Genomic DNA, 21244 nt, shown 5'->3' with positions numbered 1-21244 from the left:
CAGATTTGCAAATTTATGTGCTTTCAACAAACGGTTATGGGCGGCACAATATTCCTACACAAACACATATACAAAGCTACATGGCTCTCACCGGATCACACCACGTAGAACCAGATAGATCATGTTTGCATTAGTAAAGAGTTCATAAGGTCAGTGGAAAACGTGAGAACCAGGAGAGGAGCTGACAGAACTTCAGATCACCATTATCTGGTTGTGGCCATGATAAAACTAAAGCTGAAGAAACACTGGACAACTGGGGGAACAGCATCACAAAGGTTCAATTCAGCCTTTCTTCGAGATACTAACAAACTGAACCAATTCAAGATAACTCTCAACAACATATTCCAAGCCTTACAAGATGTAGTCTAGGAAGAAGAAACTACTATGGAGGACCACTGGAAAGGGATCAAAGAAGCATTAACTTCAACGTGTCAGGAGGTTCTGGGTTGCAAGAAGTATCATCATAATGAATTGTTTTCTATAGGAACCCTGGACAGGATTGAAGAAAGGAAGAACAAGAAGACAGTAATTAACAACAGTCGAACACGAGCAAAAAAATCAAGGCACAAACAGACTACACAGAAGCAAACAAACAAGTGAAGAAAAGCATTAAAGCCGACAAACAGAAATATGTGGAAGACCTAGCGACGACAGTGGAAAAGACTGCAACAGAATGGAATATGAAGAAACTAGATAATACAGCAGAGGAAACTAGCAAGGAAGTATAGTAAACCAGAGAGACCAGTCAAGAAGGCAGAAAGGAAAGACAATCACTGAGATTCAGGAATGCATGTGTGGGACACTTTTAGGAGCTTTTGAGTACACCAGTTCCTTTGAATCCTTTGGTCATCGAAGCAGCACATACGGACCTCTTTAAAGATGTCACCCCACCAACGATCGAAGGAATCAAAATGACAATCCGGTAAATCGAGAGTGGGAAAACAGCAGGACCTGAAAATATACCAGCTGAAGCTCTGAAGTCAACCATAAAAGAAACTGCAAACATTCTTTACGTTCTTTTCAGGGAGAATAAGTGCTGATGGACTGGAAAGAAGGAGGACTTCGTCAAGGTACCGAAGAAAGGAGATCTCAGGACGTGTGAGAACTGTAGAGTCATCACACTACTATCGGTATCAGGAAAATTTATCAACAGGGTGTTGCTGAACTGGATGAAAGATTCAGTAAACACCTATATTCGACACCAACTGTCCAGATTCCGTAAAGATAGGTTGTGTGCAGATTAAATCGCGACATTACGGATCGATGTTGAACAATCAATTGAATGGAATTCGTCACCATCCACTAACTCCTCTAACTATGAGAAAGCGTTCGACAGTGTGAATACGAGTACTTCATGGAACCTGCTTCGACACTATGGTGTGAGTAGCTGAGAAGACCGTCAACATCATACGGAATTCATGCGACAGACTACACTGCAAATTCGTGCATGGTGGACTGCTGATGGACGCATTCCATGTGAGTACCGGAGTCAGGTAAGATTGCTTACTCTCACCCTTCCTCTTTTTTTGGTGGTGAGCTAGGACTCTAGAATCTCTCTCAATCTATATATGCTGCGTCTCCGAAACGTGCGTACAGGATCCAAGTACAGTCATTCATTTGGCGTCACCTTGTCAGTATGAAGAAACGAGACGATTTACTCTTTGAGTATCTGGAGATCACACTACAACTTCCCAAGGCCTCATTGGTGTAGGTATAATACAAAATTTTAAAGCAGAACAGCCCTCAAATGCCATGGTATGACCGAGGGTGGGAAAAGTCCGCTCTCCTTCTCGAAATGTTCTCATATGACCACGCGTATACAGCCACTCATGAACGTCCTACTCACTGCTTTTTCGCGTCGGGGGTGTTGTTCACGAAATTAATAGGACAAAAAGCGAATGTCCGGCACTTTAACCGGGTTGGTGGATATGAAGGATCCACCTAGAGGAGTTGGAAAACTTTGATTCTGAACCAATGGTGCTCATGGGCTCCAGGATTCTGATGAAACAAATGGCGTGTAGACCTATTGTTGGTCACCGGCTATTATGGGACTGTATTTTCTGACGTTGCTCCACTGCCTTGTGGATTAGACGTCTAGATGAAATGTTCGGAAAATGACCCCGTACGAAAACTACCTGTTTTGGTTTGGGCACTCGGGCAGTATCACAACCCCTTATTAAATCATTGATAACTGCTACTGCCCTCATTGTTATTGTGTGGCGCATATGTATTTAGTGCCTCCTTGTACCAATGTTTATGTGTTCGAATAAATAAATAGATAAAATCAGAACAGGCTCTGTAAGTATGGATTCCCTTAGACAGTCGCTCGTGCGTTATCTGACTAACTGTATTAGCAGCAGTTCTGAAGCTTCACGTGCCTAATTGTATCACGAACTAATGGTACCTTATATTGGAGAGTGATTGCGCGTAGCAGTAGAATCCAGGACACGCGTTTCATTCTATTTGAAATTCGACAGTTAGATGTTCATTCATCTCAGAGTTGACATTGACTCGCGGAATCTGAACTTAGTGCCTTTTTACTTCAAATATCATGGTTCTATCCACGTGGTTATTAGGTTCAGATAGCCATTCATTGGTGCAATTGATGTAAATTTAATTGGTAGGGGTTTTTAAGTTATCCGGTTGTTGATATTCTCAATCTGTTTTAGTCGGTATAAAAATGCAAGTGACAGTAAATTTTGTAAGCTAATCTTGAAAATCTAAATGTTTCCATTAGTTTCACAAGCAACACCGTGTACGTTCAGCTAAGCGAAAGTTATACAATATATCTATCTTTGTATTTTCATTTTTTTTGTGGTGATAAGTTTTAAACTTATAATTTTATGTATTATTATTTTGCTCCGCCACACCTTCCTTGTTTTTCTCCAATAATTTATTTGTAGAATCCTATGTTCCCTACTTCTACTGCTGGTGGTGGAACTCCTTCCAACACTGGACAGTCTAATAACTTACCTAACCCGGGTTATTTTTACACTCAGAACTATGCACACCAACCAAGTGTTGGTACATATGACTGGGCTGGTGATCAAGAACTATGGGGTGATGATTTTAAAGCGGGTAATGTAGAACATAGTGGCAAAGTTCTACTGTTCTTAGACATATTGAAAGGAAGTGTTTTAGCCGGTGATAAATTATTAGTTTTTACACAGAGTTTGTATACGTTAGATTTGTTAGAACGTATATTGCGCCATTTGCCATTGCCGGTTGGCGGTGTTGATAAGTCAGAAACAGTTCCATCAAAATCATCCGAAATTCCATCAGAAGACACTGGTAAATTCGAAACTTCTTCTTACAATCCTTCAACAACGATACAGAAGAATGATGAACAGAATCAAGATGATCATAAATGCAATGAATCAGGGTATGGTTACGATGGAGTTGATCACTTTCATTCCAATCAACCTGATGAAACGATGAAAGAAGAAGGACAGGGAAATAGTAAAGAAGAGATCAAGAACAAGACGGAGAGGGAGGAAGAAGAAGAAACTCCGAAATCTTTACACTATAGGCTGTCAACACGTCGAGGCTGTTTGGATGAACCGACCGTCTGGACTCGTAATGTCCATTATTTCCGTGAGTTATATATCTGTTCTCATGTTGATCATACCATAATCTCTTTGTAAGTGATGTTCAGCTAGTCAGTTCTAAGCAGCAATGTGGAACCCGATATGACCTCATCAACCGAATTGTCGTATTTGTTTAGTATCCTTTGACTAAACTCAGCATAATTGATCACTTAAATTTGCTTGCTCTGTAACGACTTAGTTGAGCTTATGTTAACAGTGTGTTCTGTTTGTAACTGTCTCGTAGATTTACTGATATTTCTTTGTATCTGTGCTGCTGATTAGTCTTCTTGACCACTCTCAGTGTCAGTCTCTAATTTCACAAATTTGTTTATCCTTATTGTTTGATGAAATGAGGCCACAAAATTGGTCACATTAGCACAGTTTCACTTTTCTTCTGTTTTTATCTTTCTCTAAATCTTGAGTTGAGTATCATTTCTAGTTTTTAATTTGTTCCATTCGAACTATTTCTCACGTTTCAATTTACATTACTCTTTTTATTATCTCAAGTTCTCTGTTTTTCATCTTGTTTATTTTTTTCATGGAGTGTTGATGTGATATATAGCAACTTGAATTCGATGCATACTCGTATCACGTTCTGCGTCGATAGTGACTAATGAAATGACTTCTAGTGTAAATGATATGTCGGCGAGACTAAACTTTGTGGACGACCTTTGAACGAATCTTAAATGACCTTGAGAAATATTAGCCAATCAGAAGACTGTTAGTATACAGTAAAAATATATTTTACAAAACTAAAAAATTAAAGTGGATACTGTTCTTTTACATGGCTCAAAAACTTCTCAAAGTCAGATATAGGTTCAGAAGTTCTAAAATCATAGTGCATACGGTACAGGAACTCATCCATATGGCTCCATATTAGTCGGCCTCTGGAGCCATGATATGGTCTCAAAATTTCTTTTAGCCTCGACCACATAGCTTCAATGTTTTGGTATGTTGGTATGGTTTAGGATTTAGGGTTTAGGGTTAGGGTCTTAACCTTAATCGTGATCGAGCGAAAATGTCATTTGAGTACCACAGTCACAAGTATAGGAACTTCTTAATAATCCCTTCTCTTGTAGACGCTGAATTATCACGTCTTCTCTAAAATCCGCTGTAAACCGATCGTACGTAAGCATCAGGTACCGAACTTAGCGCCGTGACCTTAAAAACCCCGCGAAAGCTTCTGATTGGCTCGTCCATAAAGTTGTCCCGCCGTATTTTCATAATTTTGAGACTCTAAAAATATCTTCACTACGTTCAAATACACATTTAGTAGTGAAATAAAACTTTTCGACTATTATTTTAAGCTATCTTTGTGAGACTTTAGGTTTCACAATCTAAATATTAAGTATGATGTTTCTCTTCTATTGAACTATATCTATCCTACAACCTAGTTTACGATGTCAATATGTTGATTTTGTTCACTGTCTTTAAACACTCAGTAAACTGGTTTATTGTTGCTTGTTCAGCTTTGAAATGCATCTGCTTAAATTATCTTCCGTAATTTTAATCAGTATGGTAAAATATATTTAACATACTATTCACTTCAACTACTTGTATAGGTCTAGATGGTAGTACAAATGCAAGTGAACGTGAGAAATTAATCAATAATTTTAATGATCCTAAAAATCCAGCAAAATTGTTTCTTATGTCAACTAGGTGAGTTCAATCTATGTTTCATTGTTATTAACAATTATGACAATAACACATTGTGTATTGATTGTTGTTTGTGTTATTATGTTTTCAATATTTATATATCTTTATACATAATTAGTTGGAATCATCTCTAAATTGAGTCACTTTTGGTCCCAATATATAAGAAGGGACCAAAATCATCCTGTGATAACCATAGAGGGATTAGTCTGACTAACATAACATCTAAAATACTTGCCTCAATAATTATCGGGCGCTTAACTAAGACTCGTGAACTGCAAACACGAGAAAATCAGGCTGGCTTCAGACCTGGTCATGGCTGCATCGACCACATATTCACTATTCGTCAGGTTTTAGAGCACAGACATGCTTATCGGCGTCCGACAATGATAGTTTTTCTTGACTTGAAAGCAGCATTTGACTCTGTAGACCGAGAGATTCTGTGGCAATGTCTGTCGTTGAATGATGTACCTCAGAAGTATATAAACCTTGTGAAGGCTCTTTACTCGAACACTACCAGTCGAGTGAGAGCTTATGGCGAACTGTCATATGATTTTACAACCTCAAGTGGTGTACGTCAAGGTTGTCCACTATCCCCATTTTTGTTTAACTTCATTATAGACCTATTGCTAGAAATAACACTCTCATCGACTGAATTTTCAGGAATTGATCTCCTACCAGGAGGTTCACTAGTCGACTTAGAATACGCAGATGACATAGTCCTGTTTGGTGAAGACGCTGATAAAATGCAGAGTGTTCTGTTAGCACTGAGCAACAATGCCAGGATGTTTGGAATGCGTTTCTCCCCATCTAAATATAAATGGTTACTCCAGGACTGGCCTTCGTCAACACCTGAACTAAGGATAAAGAGTGAACTAGCCGAACATGTTGACAACTTCACATATCTTGGAAGTCTGATCAGCCCTAATGGGTTGGCGTCTGACGAAACCTCAGCACGGATTCCAAAAACTCGTTTGGCTTTTGCCAACTTACGTCACCTTTGGCGGAGACGAGATAACCGTCTGTCAATTAAGGGACGAGTATACTGTGCAGCAGTTAGCTCTGTTCTACTTTACGGCTGTGAAACATGGCCATTAAGAGTAGAAGATACTCGTAAGTTACTAGTATTTGACCACAGATACCTTAGAAATATTGCTCGCATCTGCTGGGATCACCGGGTAAGTAACAGTGAGGTTCGACGCAGGGTATTAGGAAATGATGGTAAATCAGTTGATGAGGTCATGAATCTTCATCGACTGAGATGGTTGGGCCACGTGTTACGTATGCCTGAACACCGAGTACCACGACGTGCTATGCTGACTAGTATTGGGGATGGTTGGAAGAGAGTTCGGGGCGGCCAGACCAAAACATGGCATCAGTGCTTGAAGTCACTAACTTCTAGTCTGAGCCATGTTGGCAGATGCAGACTACTTGGTTGGGGCCCACGTGACTATCGTAACCAATGGTTGGAGACTCTGTGTGACATGTCTCAGAATCGATCACAATGGTGTAGGTGTATACACTCTTTATCTTCCCTTAAACTATGAGATTGAAATTGCTTCATAACTTTCTTCCTTCCCTTACTATATCGTTATATACAACCTATCTTTTATATACAACCACCACTAAATTAACTACTTTTATGAGTTTGGTGTTCATCTTGTTGTGCTAACGAGGTATGGCAACTTGGATCGATGCATATATGTGCTTGGTCCTACGTTGTAGCTGACTGACTGAAATTGAGTCTCGCATAACAACTGTATGACTAGTGGGAAGATTCTTTTGCACAGGAATTATGTTGTTCATTCAAGGATGTTCCAGTCAATAGTTTAATTATTATTGTTTTTTATCAACTATTTTGTTCGATAAACACGTAACTTGAGCTTTACGTCGATTTTTAAAACACTCCTCATTTGTACTAATACACTTATCATATCCTTGTTTCTATTGTTCAAACCACTCCTATGGAAACCGTCAAGCTTTAAATTTTCTAGCTGCTTCATTCCACGTTTTGCGGTTAAAGTGTACTTTGCTGATAATCTTGAGCAACTTATAAACCAATTAAGAAATGACGTGTAATTATAAAAAAGTAATTAAGTAACAGTATAATAACTCCCTTGTTGTAAAAACTTAACTCTCTCATGTTGAATTATTCTTTATAGTAAAGGAAAGAGGTTAAGTTTACTTATTAAGTGTTGAGCTAGTGTTGTGAGGTAGGGTTACAAACTTATAGTTTTCATTACTGACTAATAACAGCAGTAATGTAATGCTTTGACACCCTTGTGTTTACAAATTTATTAAACGTGGGTTTGAGATTTACAGTGGGAGAATGCCTAGCTACATTAAACACTTTTGATTATACATTGAATCATGTCAAGTACTTTAACACAGTTGTTATTACTTACTTACTTACGCCTGTTACTCCCAATGGAGCATAGGTTGCCGACCAGCATTCTCCAACCCACCCACAGTTGTTATTGGGAACAAGTATTTCTTGTGATTTAGCTTGAACACCATCTTATATACACTTGTTGGTTGTATGATATTTTTTGTCGATTTCACGTATTTTAGAAACCAAATATTACCTATTTTCATTTGGTTCGAAATAACGTAAAAGTTTTCCATCACTACACTCTCAATTTTTCGCAAAATATATCTGGGTTTACTCAAGGCTAGAATTGTGGTTACATGTGATTTTTCTATAACTAGCTCATTACCATTCATTCGGAGAGAGGGTAGCAAATCTGAAAGTATTTGAGATCCAGTATACGTTCACTTTTTTCATTAATAAAATAAGCCCGTGGTCATTTTGATTTTCTATAATCCTTCTATTTACTACTCATATTGAAATGCTTGATCCACTTGGAAAAAATTGTTGTTCTCATAAGCGTCCGCCGTCATTGGATTAGTATTTTCAACTCCAGTTTGTATATTCATTGAACGAACCATGTATGCATGAGAACATTGTGTTTATCCGTTTATTTATCCATTTTTTTGTTTGCTATAGAGCTGGTTGTCTAGGTGTTAATTTGATTGGAGCAAATCGTGTTGTTGTATTTGATGCTTCATGGAATCCTTGTCATGATTGTCAAGCAGTTTGTCGTGTTTATCGATATGGTCAAGTAAAACCGTGTTATATTTATCGACTGGTTTCAGATAATACTATGGAGAAGAAAATATACGATCGACAAGTAAGCTTTTAAAAATATCTTTCAGACATTTTCTCCAGTTTTGCGTTGAAGCATTAAACTCTCACTTGGTCGTTCGTTAATTCAATTACCAACAATTTTATACGTTGTAAACACCACTTCTCTTCAGGTAGTGCAATACTGATTTTAGCATGTGACTTTGAAAATTACAATTGTCACATGAGGTACTTATCCGTTGGGAATTAATGTTACCTTCGCTCCACATTGTGTTCACAGCTTACTACAATAGTTCTCATACACTCATTACTTTTAAAAGACTTTTTGAAAGCACCTTGTTTTTTCAAATGCTTTTCTTTCGATCACCGTTCATCCTTAGTTTCATGTGTTCATAGCAGACATATTTTACTTAGTTGAAGTAGAAATTCACTGATTTCCCTCAGATTTTCGTGATAAGTTTCAGTTGTAGATTTTTATGCGTTTGTTAATCTCAGATTTCCATACTCTTATCAAAACGCCGTCAAAATTTAGGCGTGTATCCAAAAAGTTAAAGCAGATTTTTCCTGATCCTCTCAAATAGTACCACATGAGCTGAACAATTTTTCTGTGTATCCGATTTTAAGTTCCTATTGATTATGATTTTTAAGGGATATTTACAATAAAGTTACTATTTTGAGTTCTGTAGATTGGAATGAAAAGAACATCATTTTAGTATAGTGTAGTGTACTCAGGCGTCTAAATTTACCACTACTGTGATGACCACCTTTGATCGTTGTTAAAAAATTGTTTTCAGTCAGTCACAACGTAGAACTTCGTACGTACGTACGTACATCAGTTCGAGTTGCCATACCACATTAGCACAGAGATGCAGTTGCCGATTCAAGTCCTATAGTGGTAGAAATAGTAAGAGTATAAGCATTATGTGAAAGATTAGGGTTTGAAGATGTTATTAAAAGAGTATAATCTAGTGAAATAAATTTGAAAAGAGAAAAGGGATAGAGACATGAAGAATTCAGAAGATTAGAATTTGGTAGAACACAAATAGTGGATGTACCTTCGCCATTGCAAACGATTTTGAGCCATGTCATTTAGTGAAACTCCGTAGTATTGTCCGGATTGCAGAACACGCAATTTTATCTGGTGATCTACTTACATATGTCTCTGAAATTATAGAGACACTAGTTTATTACACTGTACTACATGTTTTTTTTTCCTGGTTCCATAAATAAATCGAAAAAAATGATTATCCCAAGATGGCATCTACCAGACCATTTGCAGCTTTTTTCATTCTGATCGCTTTTCATGAATTACAGACACTTAGAAACATATTGTGTATCTTCAGTGAACATAATCTCGTCTAACTAAATGAATCAAAATTTCCACTACGGTTATACTACGTTCTTGAAAAAGACTGTGTTAAAACCCCTCTGTAAATTAATTTAAGTTTCGAGACGGTCATGAGAATCGATAGTTCATAAGAATGATTTTGGTCAAATGAATGATTAAACTGTAGTGCTTTATTTATTTATTTATTTAAACACATATATATTGGTACAAAAGGGCACCAGGTACATATGCGCCACACAAAAACTGTAGTGCTATATTTATAAGGTAGATTTAATTTTTAAAGTTTGAAGGAAAGTAGGGAGAAGTTTCAATAATGTAATAAGAAAAGTTTGCCTCAAACATTATTGACATCAATGTTGTGTATAGAGTTCCCAACCAATATTATGTACTTACTTATTCCTGTTACCCCTCGTGAAGAGGAGCATGGGCCGCCCAACAGGACTTTCCATCTAATGAATATCTCTGTTCATCTTTCTCAATATTTTCACCGCCATGTATGGAATATTATCACTCAGTGCATTATATTTTTCTATTCTAAATTTTAAGGTAACTAAACAAGGCATGTCAGATCGTGTTGTCGATGAATTAAATCCAACACAACAGTTTACGCGTTCACAAGTGGAATTATTAATGTCATTTGAAGATAAAGATATGGAGACGATCTCAGATGAAGATTTAGAAATTTGTAAAGATATCATCCAACCAGATCCGATACTTGCAGATGTTTTGAAAAAGCACACTCGATGGATCACAAAAGTAAGTTTTACTTTTTTTAAAATATTGTGAATATAAATGAATTTCCATAGACTGGGATGGTTTCAATGTATATTACGTATACCTGACCACGCCTTGATGAGCGATGTTATCTGATGTAGGGGTAGCATGTATAAAGACGAGATTATAAACACAAGGCGAGAAGAATTGAGCATCAGTTTCCCAATGGGTTCAGTCAGTCGGTCATCTATGACGTAGGACGAGGCACACATCGGTCCAAGTTGCCACACCTCATTAGCAAAACCAGATGAACACCAAATTCATAGAAGCTGTTACTTCAATGGTAGTAAAAAAAGATTGCATATAAGGATATGATACAGGGAGAAAGAATTAGTTCGTAGAAAAAAAAGTTATTAAACAATTTTAATCTCACGGTTTAAAGGAAGACAAAGAGTGCATACACCTATATCATTGTGATCAATTCTGAGCCATGTTAGCTAGTCTCCAATCATTAGATACGATAGTCATGCGGACCCTAACGGAGTGGTGTACCTTTGCCAACATGGCTCAGGCAAGAAGTTAGTGACTTTATGGACTGATGCCAAGTTTTGGTTTAGCTGCGTCTTATTTTCTTCCATCCGTCTCCAACACTAGTTAGGATTGTGTGCCTCGGTAATTGGTGATTGGGTATATGCTATACGCGGGTTACCAGTTGTATGTACGAAACTTTCAGCAATCGTGGCCCATGTGGGTAATGAGTGTCATCCTAAGAGGAGTTGGTGACGTGATTTACGAAATTGATGTTCGAGGTAAATACCTGGTGAGACACATAAACCACATCCGGAAAAAACTTCCCTAGCACGAAATTGCCACTTGGTTATTTAATTAATCCGGTCAGTCTGGAGCGGCAAGATCAGCTCAGATGAAGTGATGGCCAGACCACAAGAAGATCATTAAGAGGACGACATTTCTCTCAACGCCTTCAATTAAGTCTAAGGAGCAAGACTTATTTTTGGGAGGGAAAGGTGATATTGTAAGTCAATTATAAGTAGCCTACCGAGAAGGTCAATCGATGGTGTTCAAAAGTGATGTAAGTGACATATGCATCTCATTGGCTAAGAAATGGATTAATTTCCTAAGGGGTATATATATATATATATATATATATATATTACGCATTTCATTCGGTAACCGATATACTTTCTCGTTCACTCTCGTGTTCTTGCCTAGATAGCTAATGGAGCGGGGTTAGAACGTAGCACGTCGTGTATTAATATCAGATTTCGGCCACCGTCTGTCACAACAAGTAGGTTGGACAAATACTAGGGGCGGCCAAATCAAAACGTATCAGACCGCTAATTCGTCAGTTGTTAAACTGAGACATGTAGGTAGATACACAATATCGGGTTGGAGTCTATGAGATTATCTTGATTAATAGTTGGAGATGTTGGTTGTTTTTGCTCAGAATCAGTCGCGATAGTTCAGATGCATTTACTCTTCGTCATCCTTTAGATCTGGATTTTTCATATCATATTGTACTTTTTATTTCACCAATTTATTCTCACCTATAGAATCGTATCGTGTATGTCTTATGTTTTCTACTACCATTAGTTAAGTTTGAAATGTGTGTACTTTAAAATTCATGTTTATGCCCGGTTTTCGTGTAATATAGCTTATATCAACAAGAATGAGTTTATTCTCCCTATTCCTTGTTCTATCTCTTCGTTCATCTCATGGATCTGTTTCTTGTAATTTTTTGATTGTCAGTCTTGTTAACTGGTACATGGAGCTCATTTGAATTGTTATCTCTTATTTTGAAGTGTGTTTCCCATCTTAATCTCATCTAAAGTTTCCTTTATACATTTAAACTACTGCTCTGGTACTGCCGGGAGTGGAAAGAGTCCACTCCCCCTCTCGAAATGTTTTCACATGACCACGCATATACAGCCACTCATGAACGTCCTACTCACTGCTTTTTCGCGTCGGGGGTGTTGTTCACGAAATTAATAGGACAAAAAGCGAATGTCCGGCACTTTAACCGGGTTGGTGGATATGAAGGATCCACCTAGAGGAGTTGGAAAACTTTGATTCTGAACCAATGGTGCTCATGGGCTCCAGGATTCTGATGAAACAAATGGCGTGTAGACCTATTGTTGGTCACCGGCTATTATGGGACTGTATTTTCTGACGTTGCTCCACTGCCTTGTGGATTAGACGTCTAGATGAAATGTTCGGAAAATGACCCCGTACGAAAACTACCTGTTTTGGTTTGGGCACTCGGGCAGTATCACAACCCCTTATTAAATCATTGATAACTGCTACTGCCCTCATTGTTATTGTGTGGCGCATATGTATTTAGTGCCTCCTTGTACCAATGTTTATGTGTTCGAATAAATAGATAGATAGTACTTCAACCCACATACATATCTAATGATATCTACTTTCTGTGGCGCATACATATATTTTGGTGCTCGTTTGTATCAATCTTTATGTGTTCAAATAAATAAATATTTCGTGATTATTCACTTTTGAGCTCTTGTTCATTCATTCATATTCATAATGTGTATGTTGGATTTTATTTTCTTAATATTAGCGACCATTCACCCATGAATCATTATTAATTGATCGAAAAGATTATCGTTTGACACGTGTTGAAAAGCGTATGGCTCGTCAACGTTATGAACAAGAGAAACGTTTAAGTTTAAGCTATCAACAAGCTCATCTATTTCAATTACAACAAATGCAAATTTTACAACAACAACAACTTTTAGCCGCTGGAATCAATCCTGCTCTAGTTGATACATCTCGGTAAGTGGTAGTTATCTATTTGAAAAAAAAGTTATTACTCTATTTAGCTTTCTTTAATTTTTCTACATCTTACTTGTGTTTGTTAAAACATAATTATTTTGCTGGTGTTCAGTACCCAGAGCATCTTGTTATATCTATAAATGAAAATGTTTAGCTCGACAATACTTCCACATAAACGAAGAGAGTTGGGCATGAAAAACACCACTTTATTGAAGTAATAACACTAGTAGCCACGAAGAACCAGAAAGATCATGTTTGCATCAGTAAAATGTTCATAAGGTCAAAGGAAAACGTGAAAACCAGGAGCTAAAATAAGTTCAGATCTCCACTAGCTGGTTGTGACCAAGATGAAGCTGAAGCTGAAGAAACACTGGACAACTAGGGAAAGAGCATCACAATGGTTCAATACAGCATTCCTTCGAGATACTAACAAACTGAACCAATTCAAGATAACTCTTAACAACAGGTTCAAAGCCTTACAATATCTACTCTAGGAAGAATAAACTACTATAAAAGACAACTGGAAAGAGATCAAAGAAGCACTAACGTCAACGTGTCAGGAGTCTCTTGGTTGCAAGAAGCATCATCATAAGGAATGGATCTCTGTGGGAACCCTGGACAAGATTGAAGAAAAGAAGACAGCAATTAACAACAGTCGAACACGAGCAGAGAAAGTCAAGGCACAAGTAAAGTACGCAGAAGCAAACAAACAAGTGAAGAAGAGCATTAAAGCCGATAAGCAGAAATTCATGGGAGAACTAGCAACGACGGTGGAAAAACCTGCAAGAGAAGGGAATATGAAACAAATAGATAATACAATAGAGGGAACTAGCAGGGAGGTATCGTAAACCAGAGTGACCAGTCAAGGACAAGGAAGGTAAACCCATCATTGAGATTCAGGAACACATAGGTGGAAAGCTTCAAGAAACTATTGAATAGGCCAGTTTTTTTTTAATCTGTTGCTCATCGAAGCAGCACATACGGACCTCCCCAAAGTTGTCACCCTAACAACGATCGAATAAATCAAAATGACAATCAGACAAGTCAAGAGTGGGAAAACAGCAGGACCTGACAATATACCAGCTGAAGCTCTGAAGTCAACCATGGAAGAAACTGCAAACATGCTCCACGTTACATTCAGGGAGAATAAGTGCTGATGGACTGGAAAGAAGGAGGACTTCGTCAAGGTACCGAAGAAAGGAGATCTCAGGACGTGTGAGAACTGTAGAGTCATCACACTACTATCGGTATCAGGAAAATTTATCAACAGGGTGTTGCTGAACTGGATGAAAGATTCAGTAAACACCTATATTCGACACCAACTGTCCAGATTCCGTAAAGATAGGTTGTGTGCAGATTAAATCGCGACACTACGGATCGATGTTGAACAATCAATTGAATGGAATTCGTCACCATCCACTAACTCCTCTAACTATGAGAAAGCGTTCGACAGTGTGAATACGAGTACTTCATGGAACCTGCTTCGACACTATGGTGTGAGTAGCTGAGAAGACCGTCAACATCATACGGACTTCATGCGACAGACTACACTGCAAATTCGTGCATGGAGGACAGCTGACGGACGCATTCCATGTGAGGATCGGAGTCAGATAAGGCTGCTTACATTCACCCTTTCTCTTTTTTCTGGTGGTTAACTCGGTTATGAAGACCTCTCCATCTGAGTGGAAGCACGGAATACAATGGATAGGTTGGATGCAATTAAACGATTTGGACTTCGCAGATGACCTAACTCTTCTATCCCATACACACTAACAAATGCAGCTGAAGACAGTCAGTGTAGCAGAAATCTCTGCGCCAAGACAGTTCTACTGTAAGGAGCTGAAACTTGGAGAACTACCACAACTATCATCAAAAAGGTACAAATATTTATAAACAATTGTCTACTCAAGATACCGAATGTCCGTTGATCGAATATCATCAGCAACAACCTACTGTGGGAGAGGACAAACCAAGTTCCAGCTGAAGAGGAAATTAGGAAAAGATGTTGAAAGTGGATGGAACATACATTACGAAAATAAAAAAACTGCATTACGAAGCAGGCGCTAACTTGGAGTCCTGAAGGGAAACGAAGAAGAGGAAGGTTGAAGAACACACTACGTCGAGAATCGGAAGCAGACATCAAAAGAATGAATAGCAACTGCATAGGATTATCCAGGACAGAGTTCCTTCACGATGGATAACTGGCATAAGTAATTAGTCTAAGGTTATTGAGAGCGTTTAGAAAGTCACTAACAAACGTTGAAGCTTCAGAGATAGTATGTTAACATGTTTTTTTCGATCATTTTTTTATTTTTATCTAGCTTCTACAATTCCCGGACTCCTAATATACTCTCCCGAAGTACCATTAACTATCGACCTACTTATACAAGTGGAATGGCAGCTCTAGATGCGATGCGTCAGGTTGATCGACAAGCACGTCTACGAATGTTACAAAAAGACTTAGATGAAGCACGTCGACGTTGTGGTTATGCAAAACCTGATGGTCTAAGTAAGTTTGTTTTGCTTGTGGTTTTTGTCTTTTAGTACATTTCTTTCGTGTTTAGAACTATCATTTCAAACTATTTTTGTAAAGTTATAGACTTCAAGTGTTATGAATTAGTTATATAATTCATAATGAAAGTATCTTTGGGAATAGTTATTCACTGAAACAGGTCAGTCGATTTTTAATATGCAATGATACTCAATAACCGAATAATGTTTATTCACAAAACTAGTTTACTAATTCAACTTTCACATCCCAATGAAATTGATGTCAAATGACAAGTTAGCTGTCTATAAAAATAGGTTTTTATTCAACAAATTAACAGGTTTGAGAAAAATCGACAAAGATCCTTAAACCAAGTTTTTCTACTTGTTTTCACTTCTCAGAAATTTATACCTCGTGTGCCTCTATCAGGTAGTTAAAACGCGCGTCATCTACTATAACAGTCTAAGATAAATGATTCACCTGTTCAACAAGTCTAAGTATACTTCACAATGATGATTAATTTGCAGAAGTTTACTTCATACTTTTTTTTCTCAAGATTAGTTGCATTATTCAAAGGCTCTGTTTCATGTCAATCATTGTTTGCACGAATAAATCCACTGATGTTTAAATGCATATCTAGAGATTGCCTTCATATTTCGAATGGTATGTAATCACAAACGTGATGATAAATTCGTTTTATTTAAGATCAACAAAGAACATTCGACGGAAAAAACTGACAGGAAAAAAATTACCAAGTCGATATTTCCAAATATTTATTACTTACAAAAAAACATAGTAAGTGATCCCATTGATTCACAAAACGTACGTAAGGGAAGTACATAGTAGTCAGTCAATCATTCGGCTAGTTAGTTGTAATCAGCATCAGACTTAACATGGATGTACGTCAGTTCAAGTTGAAACACACTATATTGATAAGAAGCAGAATTGAAGTAGTAGTATTAGGATGAAAGATTGTCACATTAAACATTAAGAACATCTTTCGAGCATATGAAATGAAATAAGAAAACAATGCGTTGGGCTTTTGATTTGAAAGATAGTAAGTTCCAGTCACGGGTGAATATCAATGCGAGGATCCAGGTACATTGGGATGAAACACGTCTCTTGTATACCTTAGTTATCCATTATTCATCATTACTTAAGTACGTTGGATTTAATGGCAGTGTTAGAGGTAATCCAATCAAAATACAAATAGATGGAAATGACAGTAATCGAAACTTAGTTCTTAACATCAACAATGGGAAAACTCGACACTTAAAATAAAAAGTTCATGAAAAATGCTGAAACTCAAGATTTTTGAGCAAATAAAAAATGTGTACATCCTCCATCATCTACGATGTGGGGAGCCGGAAAGTGACAACCTTCCTCATTCCCCTATCAGCACACGGGATCATCTTATTCACGATCAAATCCCTCCTTCACCTCTATATAATTCTTTTATCTCCAAGACCAACCCTTCTCGTATATCTTCATCACCACGCATCACCAATGCTAATAATTTGAGCCAGCCAGTCTTGCTGACGAGTGCCAAGTAGCATGAAACCCGGGTCCAGGGTTTCCTGTTGACCACCTCCAACCACCATGTTACCTTAATATATATAGTGCACGCAGTGTCGAGCCACCTAGACTGGTGGCCACATTGCAACTTGATCGATAGCATTCGATCAGCACTAAGGACTTGACACGCATGAGATTGATCACTACCCAGTAATCAATCAATTGTGATTAGATTTCAGTCCTACAGGAGGTCGGTCGCGGCCCGAATAGCTCAGTGGTAACGTCTCTGGCTGTGAAGCTGAGTGACACGGGATCGAATCCGCCAGGGAGCATCAGTTCCCTCAAGATTACAGGTACACCTTGCTGACGAGTGCCAAGTAGCACAAAACCCGGGTCCAGGGTTTCCTGTTGACCACCTCCAACCACCATGTTACTCTAGAATCTCTCTAGATCGATGTATACTGCATCTTTGAAACGTGCATACAGGATCCAAGTACAGTCATTCATTTGACGTCACCTTGTCAGTATGAAGAAACGAGACGATTTACTCTTTGAGTATCTGGAGATTCCACTACAACTTCCTGAGGCCTCATTGGTGCAGGTATAATACAAAATTCTAAAGCAAAACGGGCTCTGTTAGTATGGATTCCAGTATACGGTCGCTTGTGCGCCGTCCAACGAAATGCGACAGTAAAAACTTAAAAAGATAGTGACACACGCCTTTGGCTTTGTCTACGTCCTCACTGGTTACAGGTCGGATGAAGTTAAAGATGAATTTTATAGGAGACTTTCCAACCTCCTTCGAAAAGCTAAACGTTCTGATGTAGTGACAGGTGATTTCGATCTCCAAACGGGTGGTATAAACCAAACCGAAAGACAATTAGGAAAATTTCATGGTGTAGCGGCTCAGAGAGCAAATAATAGCGACCTGCTACCACAGTTGTGCTCATAACTATTTCTAGCAAACGCTAAATTTAAACATCAGGAGGAACATTGTCTAACGTGGCGACCTCCATAATTGGCTCAAGAACGGACTCGATTTGATCACATTCCCACAGATCATCGTTGGAGGAGATCGAATGAAGACCATCGCTCATTCTTGAGCATATGTCTATATTCGGATAATGCTCTAGTTCGAGCATGTATTTGTGTTTTTTACTGCACGTCGAATAGCCACAGCATAAAAATTCCTTAGAGTCCAACCTAGTGCCGAAAAAGTTAGGAATATACTTCAGAAACAATTGGAGGAGTTAGCCAACAGTGAAAATGATATTCATCCCAAGGTAGCTTGTCATTATTTTCAGAATGCTGTGAAAAAACTATTGATATCTACTGTTAACTTAATTCAAAAAGTTAGGAAAAAAACAGTTGGTTTCAGTGGCACTTAGGAGTAAAGAATGTTCGTAAGCCACTGGTATTCGATCATAGGTGTCTTCGATTCATTGCTCGTGTATTTCGGGACTATGGAGTAAAAAATGTCTGGGTTATTAATAAAGTACTATGTAAAGATGGTAAATCGACTGACGAAATAGTAAATCTTCATCAACTGAGGTGGTAGGGACACGTGTTACGTATTCCCGCCCACCGCCTGCCTCGACTGCTCATGTTTTCTGGTGTAGGAATAGTCTAGAAGAAAGCTAGGATCGACAAATCCTTGCCTTTTATCTGACTCCAGTCAGATCATATGATGATTGTTACCGAAATATACATGCCGCCAATCCCCGTACATAATCATCGACTTAAATCGCGTTGGTGGATAACGGAATTCAATAAATCAAATACGAGAATGGATTTCGAATGCTTATATTTCATACGGTCATTGATCCAGACAAACTGTCAAAGAAAAGAAACGAAAGAAAGAGAGCGAAACGAAACAAATCGGAGAAGATGCGTTAGTCAACTCGATTTAACGAAGCGTGAATCCATCTTTATAGCCAGATAAAGGTAATCTACAGACATGTGATGAGTAGGATAATCAATGCAACACACATGTTCATACAAAAGACAGTCTGGGTTAATAAGGGAATAAGTGACAGTGTAAAAATGTGGCTTGAGAAGAACGAACAGATTTATCTATCCAGAGGCTAGAATAGCCTATGTGGGCTTGACATAGTGCCAGCCCTTACACTTTAACTTCCCCCAAATCTTAAGGTTCTAAACCCCTCATAACTTTCTTTGTTTCTTTTCCACTAATTTATATTTCTTCTCGAATCTGATCTTCGATGCATAATCTTTCCTATTGCCACTGGTACTGTCACTACATCTAGTTTTCTAGGATTCGGCCTTACAACTTCATCTCTCTGTGTTGCTGAGATATGGTAGTTTGAACCGATGTACGTGCGTACAGGCTCTGCGTTGTGACTGACTGGCAGTCATCGATTTCACTTCCTATTATGTAACATTTTCTTCCATTGGTCACGTTTATCTCTCGAACATTGACCGTATTATTAACACCTACCATCATCATGACTCTGTTTAACTATCGATGATTTCTTGAACTGATATCACATCTTCCTTTGATCATTCCTAGTTTCTGACCTACTTATTAAGATAGATTAGCGATTGGCCATTTATAATACTCATGTTAAGTAAAATAATTAATCATGAATAGCATTGATACATAAGTTAGTTGATATGTCGGTCAATACTACAAAATTTATTCAACATGTGTGCTTTAGGTCTCAAAATACAAAGTCTTTTTTTTTTATGTCTGTCACTTGTAATCTCTACGGAATACTTAATTGACTTTTACTGGGTACTGAGAACCTCAAATTCGACGACTCGTAGTGAAAAAACAAAGGCTAACGTTCTGGATTCATTTGATTTACTAACAGTCAGATCAACATTAAGATATGTATCATTTGAACCGATTACTATTTAACATAAGTCAGTTAATAACTTACTATGTGAACATATGTTTGCCATATCCTACTGATCATTTTTCACATTAACTTCATTTTGTTCTTTCGATTCTGTCATGTCGTATGGGTACATATTTACCATTTATTGTCACTGTGTAACAAATTCAACACATTTATCAAAATATGTTATACCAATATCACTTTATCTTTTTTTCCTGTAGGTAAAATAATGGAATCTCCTGATTGCAAAGTGACAAGGATTGTAGCTAATACTGGTGAGTACCTCAACTACACATGATTATAAATATTTTGAATATGCACTATAATCTTGTGAATGATTTTAAAAGTTTATTTTGTGATAAAAAAAAATAAAGCATTTATTATTTTGATATCGTTTCAACTTTTTTTCCTGCGCTGCGAGAACTCAACATAAAACTTCCACGAAGTTTGATAGACTGCCGATATGAGTTGAATAGTTTTTGGAATATTTTTTTTCATTTCGATAGCTACTACTTGGAATTAAGCTCAAGGAAACTTTTGGTTATTACATTTCATAACTGATTGTTCATTTCACAAACATAGTAAGCAGAGATGGATAGTGGCTAGCGGTGGAATCCGGTTTCACGCGCGTTTCGTCCTATTTGGGACTCGTCAGCTGGATGTACCTGTATTTCAAAGTTGATGTTCACTCTGGGACTCGAACCCAGTACCTCTCTCTTCAAACGCCATCGCGTTATCCACTCGGTCACTGAGTCCTGATGGCCACTTGCTTGTGCAATGGGGTGAAGTTGAAATTCACTTAGTATTGTTTGTTTGAATCTATATATCGAGGCAATATGCACAGTATGCACATATGCCAATTAGAGACTGACCAATTCTAAAACATCAATTGGAAGATTCAAACAAACAATACTAAGTGAATGATTTTTTAGGTATCATTACCAAGTTTTGATTTGATAATTTTGAATAAATTGAGCATTGGGTAGATTGTTATAAATAAATAATATATTTGTAATATCCCAATGAGTAGAAAAATTAGATTTTCTGACGTTTCGTGACTCAAAGTAAGCCACTTCTTCAGAGAATAAATAACCAAATTAACAATAATCCAAGTTTAAATAGTAC

General features: G+C 37.7%; 1 protein-coding gene across 1 annotated transcript in view; it reads left to right on the top strand.

Moving 5' to 3' along the window:
* Smp_001180 (hypothetical protein) overlaps positions 1 to 21244 on the top strand; it is a gene marked incomplete at both ends in the record, with an annotated part of 64869 nt that overhangs the window by 34465 nt on the left and 9160 nt on the right. Inside the window, 7 exons of the mRNA XM_018795179.1 lie at positions 2904 to 3291; positions 5150 to 5246; positions 8248 to 8431; positions 10280 to 10489; positions 13041 to 13255; positions 15577 to 15764; positions 20341 to 20394. Coding sequence (XP_018649517.1) covers positions 2904 to 3291; positions 5150 to 5246; positions 8248 to 8431; positions 10280 to 10489; positions 13041 to 13255; positions 15577 to 15764; positions 20341 to 20394 — 1336 coding nt within the window. The remainder of the gene's footprint in view (positions 1 to 2903; positions 3292 to 5149; positions 5247 to 8247; positions 8432 to 10279; positions 10490 to 13040; positions 13256 to 15576; positions 15765 to 20340; positions 20395 to 21244) is intronic.

Source organism: Schistosoma mansoni, chromosome 1, assembly GCF_000237925.1.
Source record: "Schistosoma mansoni strain Puerto Rico chromosome 1, complete genome".
Classification (NCBI taxonomy): domain Eukaryota; kingdom Metazoa; phylum Platyhelminthes; class Trematoda; order Strigeidida; family Schistosomatidae; genus Schistosoma; species Schistosoma mansoni.
The sequence above is the reverse complement of the archived record's forward strand: the minus strand, read 5'-3'. Positions and strand labels throughout refer to the sequence as shown.